Genomic DNA, 6,000 nt, shown 5'->3' on the forward strand with positions numbered 1-6,000 from the left:
AGCTCAAATTTTTGCAAAATATTTATAGCAGTATTGTACTCACAAAGAACTGGAAGGAAAGTGGATACCTATCAACTGGGGGATGGCTGAACAAACTGCAAGATGTACTGTTAACAGATATGAAGAATTCCGAGAACCACAGTTGTACCCCTCACAAAGACTTCAAAGGACTTAACCTCCATTCCAATCTTCTTATTTCACAGAGGCCAACCCTGAGGCCCAAAGAGAGGAACTGACTCATTTAAGAGTTACAAGGCAGAGCCAGATATGACTGATAACAAGTGAAGATTCAGAATCATTTACAACATTTTTTCAGTAATGTTAAATAAAAACCTCCTGCCTGGGGAGAGTGAAGTGAAATGACCACTTCAGAAAGAAGTGACAGTGATGTAAATAAAATAGCAGACACTTAATAAGTCGCCTCTGCCTTAAAGCCTGAGCCAGCGTGGGAGCGGTGGAAAAGCCTGACTTGAGAGCCCAAGTAGGGCAAAATGAGGCCATCAGGTGACAGCTCTTGATACACGGTCAGGGCCAAGGAAGAGGCTGGGTCTAGGGATCGGGTATTGCCACAGGAAGCATGTGGCTTCTTGCTAGTTCTAGATTTGTTCTTGAGACTCAGAAGAATAAAAAAGAGACTTCAGAGCAGGTCTGAATATTTATTGCCCTTGGCCAGTAGGGGGCTTCCATTCCAGCCCCCTCCCTCAGAGTCAGGTCCTTTTCCAATCCAGGCAACTGTGTAGTAGGTAGACAACATGATGACCTCAGTTGGTTGAAGGTCTGCAGAAATAGCAGAGAGACAGTTAGGATTTCTTAAGAGAAGTGGGAGATCTCCCTCCTCTAACATAACCCAGAAATCATTCATGAGAATATCCACGATGGAGGGCCCAGCTCCAAAGTTAGGTTCAGGCCAGGGATCCTGGCCAGAGATGGATGATAGAAAATGGGAGAAACTTACTTGGCCCATTCCACATTGAGAATGAGATGGTCATAGCCAAATCCAGACACACCAGCAATGGCACGAGCAGCATCCTCCCGTCGGTGGAAGCTAATGAAGGCAAAGCCCTAGGGAAGGCATTAAAGATATATTAGCCTTCCTTACACTCAGAAACCACACAAAATACAATTTCCATGGTCTAGGTTAGCTTCCTCACACATGTATGGGGAAGCTTCACCCAGGAAATACCTCATCATAGTAGCCCTACCTTGGACTGGCCAGTGGTCTTGTCCTTGGCCAGGTAGATTCTGGAGATGGATCCAAATGGCCGAAACAGCTCCTGCAAGTCAGTCTCTCGAGTATCTTCTGAGAGGTTAGTGACTCGGATGGTAGCATTATCATCCGCTGGAAAAGATGGGCAAACATGGGAAAGGCCCAGTCCAACGCAGGCAGTAATGCTGGATAATTATAAGGTACCTGCCATTCTCAAAGCATCATGGCCCACCCCCAGCCCTGGGGGAAGCAACAAAGCAGAACCAAGACAGGAACCACATTTCTGACTAAAGCCGATTTAATTTGCCACAAATTTTAAGATGCATAATCTCAGTTTGGCTATTAGTACAGACCAACAGTCCTTTAATTCTTATTCCTTATAATCCCATTTCTCCTCTCTTCTAACCCTCAAAACACGGACAGCTGACAACACACTTTAAAGAATACTGTAGACATCCAATGTGACTTAAAGCTGCCCATCCCGTAGACCCTATTTCTTTCCTGCCTTCCCCAGACTTTCTTTAGCAGGAATTTTCCTCTTGCATTTCTGATCCATTCTTTGCTTAATGGCTCCTTTTCATTTGCCTAGAAATATACTTAGCACTTCCTGCCTCCATTTTCCTTGCTCTTCTCCCCTCTTAATTTTTTTCTTAAGCAAAATTACACATGCCACTGTACAAAAATTTTCTTCAAGGACTCAATACTGAGTCAATGTCAAACTTTTCTGTTATTGAAGGCACCCTAGAAACTGGTGACACCCCACATTGTTGATCCTCTTTCATGTTACTCCAACTGAACTGGCCTACATGGATTCTGAAGAGGCACTGTACACTTTAACCTTCAAGCCATTGTTCTTTTTGCTGGCATTGCTCTCCTCCTGCCAATGCATCAGATGGATTTCTGCTTATCTTTGAGACACAATTCAAATGCTAGCTCATTAAAGCAGCTTTCCTTAACCCAGTCAGATAAGCTTCTCTCTCAGACCTCATATTTATTTTGAAACTCACTAATTCAATTTTAAAATATCACTGCATTGGCATTTTATTCCCCTACTAAGTTGTCAGAGGCAACCCTTTCTTTTTCTTAGACTTTAAGAAAAGGTTCTATGAGCAATAAGTCTTAATAACCATTTGGTATCTTCCAGCCCAGCCCCAGTCTACCCCATCCTTGTCTCCAGGATCCTTTCCATACCTCTCCTGTTGGGCTGCATAGACTCTCCTCTTCGACTCGCTCCATCTCGAAGACTTGGAGGCACATATTTCCCTGTCTTGCTCTGAGCTGCCTGCACAGGCTCCAACTCTGTGGGGATAGATACAAAGGCTGAGAACGGTCCAAGGCCATTTTCCCCACTCAGTTGCTTCCAGGGCCAAGGTGAAATGTCTAAGTCAGGATCTTACCAAGGAGACTTCCCGTTATGTCAAAATTCCTTCCTCCTCCAATCACAGACCACCACCACCACCCCACCACCCCCAGGACAAATTGCTATGGCATGAAAACAGGGACATTTACAAAGTCACAGAAGCTGAGACAATGGCAAGTCCCACAGAGACACACCCACATGCCCACCAGCCCCAGTAACCCTTTCAAACCTCCAGGCATCTTCTCCTTCTCCCCAGTGGACAGCCCCAGCTGTTCCGCCAGTTCCTTCTGCATAGGTCCCAGTGTGTCTTTGTAAGGACAACGAGTTGTCCAGTGGTCACCCTTACAGATTCGACATGACACAATCTTCTGCCCCTTCAGCTTGTTCATTGGGTCCTCCTCCTCCTGACAATTCAAGTCCTGGGCGCGGGGGAGGTAAGTATGAGATGGAAATGCTTTGCTCCTGTACTAAAACTTCTTCCCCAGCTCCTGTACCTATGAATTACCTCTTTGCTGGTAATAAATGTCATAGAAACATCATCGCTGACAGTAGTAGTGGCCACATTTGGGCCAGGAGGATCAAACTCTGAGTTGCCAAATTTCTTCCAGTTCTGGAGATAGGAAAAGTCATAAGGTTAGACTAGGGCCAGGCAGGCCTGAGCTACATATCAAAGGGGTGGTAGGTGGGATATGACAACACTAGGGTTTTTGTAAAGCTTCAACTGGGGAATTTTAGAAGTAGAAAACTGTCAAGAGGAATGTACTTCTGGAATGTAACAAAATCTTTTTCTAAATCCTTAAGTTGTCACTCAAAATCTAATAGAAAATTTCTAGTCATGAGAAACTCCTGACCTCCTGAGGCAGACCATATGAACAGTTCAAAAGGAATCTAAATCTTTTCTGCCATTTCCATATGCTGCCCTTATCTCTTCTCTTACTGCAGATCAAGCCTAAACCTCAACAAAAGAGCCTTTTCAAGTAGAATGAAGGTGAGATGAAGAAAGTGCTTTATAAATCTTAAAGCATTAAAGGAATAAATAAGAATGGCATTAGCTTGTTTGCTGGTTAAGAATTAGCAAAAATATGCTGAATTGAACAGAATTCAGTGCTCACTTTTGGGCAATGAGTTTACAAAATTATTCTCCATCACAGGCCATCCTGTCTACTAAGTCTGCCTACTTTTTTATGTTCCCACATTTTAGTCTTGGATCTTCCTTATTCAAAGTTCTTATCTTTCCAGAACAGAAAATGTTCATATTCTGAATCTGTTCTCATGTGTAGTCCTTCTTATTCTCTTAGCTATTTTAGTTCCTAGTCCTCAAACTTTTCCCAAATCCAAGAAAACCTCCTTTCCTCAGTATATACAAGGCCTGGAAAAACCAGTAAAGTTGCAAGATTTCCCAACATTCCTGGCTTAAGAGTATGTATACATAATCAGTAAGTCCAACTACTCCTATTTATGTAGATTTCTAGAATTTGTAAAGTACTTTCCTAACAATTCTGCAAGTTAGAAGAAGCATTACTATACCCATTTTAAAGATGAAGAAACTGAGGTTCAAAAAAGTTAAATGACTTGCCCAGAAATACAAAGTTGCCCTAAGTGTCAGGACCAGAATTAGAATCTAGGTTTCTCCTGACTCCAAGTCTAGCATTCTTTCCATTTTATTCTGCTGTCGTGCTCCATGATGAGCTAATGCAACAGAACATCAAGAAGCGTCTTGAAGAAAAAGATACAGAAAGAAGATACACTGTCCAACTCCAAAATGATTTTCACCTTTCTCCTTGCAACAGCCTTAGATGCCTTCCGAGTTTCAATTCTAAAGGTGCGGACAATCTGTAAAAATGAACAAGAAAAGAGAGGGGTTGGGGAAAGAGTCGATTTACTGGGTTAGTCAATGTATCCTACTAGGAACTGAGAGGGTCTGCCATCCTACTGGGTAGTAGCCCAGCAACCTTCCTTTAGTTGGATAATCAAATCAATACTCTCATTGTTACTTAAAAAAAAAAGAAAAAAAAAAGGGTATCAATTAACTTCCTGACTTTCAAACACTAACCTTTTAACTTCCTAAAACAAAATACATCTTTATAAAGGCATATATGTTACCACTGCCCTATATCTGTGGTCTCTACCATTAAACCAGGATCACCTTAAGAACAAGAACTATATATCCCTGTTGAACTTTTATCCTCAGTGCTTGGCACATTCAATAAAAGTTTTATCATTCACTATGTCAAAAAACCTATCTGACTCAGATGAGGGAAAGTTAGGAAGGGTTAAGGAGACCAACTGAGCCCACCTTGAATTTCTTGCCGTCTTCTTCTACCTTATATTCGGTGATGGTTTTGATATTCCCGTTGACGACTTCCTTGGGGGCAGGGAGAGGAGCTAAGAGAGAAACAGCCAAGGAAACGGGCAGATGGAGACCCAGAACAACAAAAACCCACTCTCCCTCTTGGGAGCACCTACATACAGCTGGGGCACTCACCACCGGGCAGTAGCTCTGGCTCATTGTTGGGCTCTCCTGTGGCCAATGGAATCCCCTTGAGGAGCTCACTGGTGACACACTTGTCTGCGGGGAAGGGACAGAGGTAAGGCTAGACTCTAACGGGAGGCTAGAGAGAACGAGAAAGAGAAAGGCCAGAAGGGGAATGGGGGGAGGATGGGAGAGGATTAGTTTTGGGGGTTTGCGGGCGGCGGACCAGACTCACCATCATCTCCTTCTTCCTCCACCTGGTCCGCCCAACTGGGCTTCGAGCTACGGGAGAAGAGTCTTTCAGGGACGACCAGAAACTGGCGCCCCGGGATCCCCTAGCCTCCGCCCCACCTGCCCTGCTCTGCCTGCTCCCGGATCCTATTCAGGCCTTGGCTCCGGCACAGGCGGCGGGGGCACCGCTAGCTTTCCGCTCCCGTTCCCAGACCCGGTCTAGGGGTTCCCTCCGCCATGTCGCCCCTAATCTAGGCACCCGGGACCCCAGCCCTGCGAACCCAGCCCAGCTTTCTTACTCAAAGTCTCCGGTCGGCATCGTCCGGGATCTTCCACGCAGCCTGAGCCCGGGCCAAAGACAGGAAACGGAAATGGATTCTGATATCCACTTCCGCCGTCTTGGCTGAGGCACAGTTCAGCTCTTCCGTTGTCACGGCGCCCCCTGGTGGAGGCGGCTGCCTGGTACAAGCGAGAGATCGGCTCCGAGCTGTCGGAAAGGAAGTGGCTCTTCTCTCCTCTCACACCCTTTTTGCCCCACCCCAACCCCTTCCCTCAAATTCCCCCTCTCTGGCCCCAGCACACTCCAGCTCCCTTCCCTTCATCCCCCTCTCTGGCCCCAGCACACTCCAGTCCCCTTCCCCTCATACTCCTCTCTAACCTATTCTGTGCCCCAGCCTTTCACGCTCCCTTTCTCCCCAGCCCCACATATTCCCCCTCTCAGCCCCCAAC

General features: G+C 45.6%; 1 protein-coding gene across 1 annotated transcript; it reads right to left on the reverse strand.

Annotated features, from left to right (window-relative positions):
- Positions 1-642: 642 nt before the first annotated feature.
- EIF3G (eukaryotic translation initiation factor 3 subunit G) lies at positions 643-5,627 on the reverse strand. The gene is made up of 11 exons (XM_044658376.1): positions 5,571-5,627; positions 5,276-5,322; positions 5,053-5,136; positions 4,864-4,952; positions 4,341-4,400; positions 3,073-3,177; positions 2,797-2,986; positions 2,399-2,506; positions 1,203-1,339; positions 956-1,062; positions 643-777 (listed from the first exon to the last, which is right to left on the reverse strand). The coding sequence occupies exons 1-11, from the start codon at positions 5,588-5,590 to the stop codon at positions 762-764; spliced, it is 963 nt and encodes a 320-aa protein (XP_044514311.1). The 5' UTR covers positions 5,591-5,627; the 3' UTR covers positions 643-761.
- Between the last annotated feature and the right edge of the window lie 373 nt (positions 5,628-6,000).

The sequence above is a fragment of the Gracilinanus agilis genome, chromosome 1, assembly GCF_016433145.1.
Source record: "Gracilinanus agilis isolate LMUSP501 chromosome 1, AgileGrace, whole genome shotgun sequence".
NCBI classification, from domain to species: Eukaryota; Metazoa; Chordata; class Mammalia; order Didelphimorphia; family Didelphidae; genus Gracilinanus; species Gracilinanus agilis.

Excerpts from the sequence above, each read along its gene's own strand:
- EIF3G (XM_044658376.1), bottom strand. The coding sequence starts at position 5,590 with ATGCCGACCGGAGACTTTGA. Across the intron at positions 4,401-4,863 it reads AAGACGGCAAGAAATTCAAG|ATTGTCCGCACCTTTAGAAT; the intron begins GTGGGCTCAGTT and ends TCATTTTTACAG. Across the intron at positions 2,507-2,796 it reads GAAGGAGAAGATGCCTGGAG|AGTTGGAGCCTGTGCAGGCA; the intron begins GTTTGAAAGGGT and ends CTATCCCCACAG.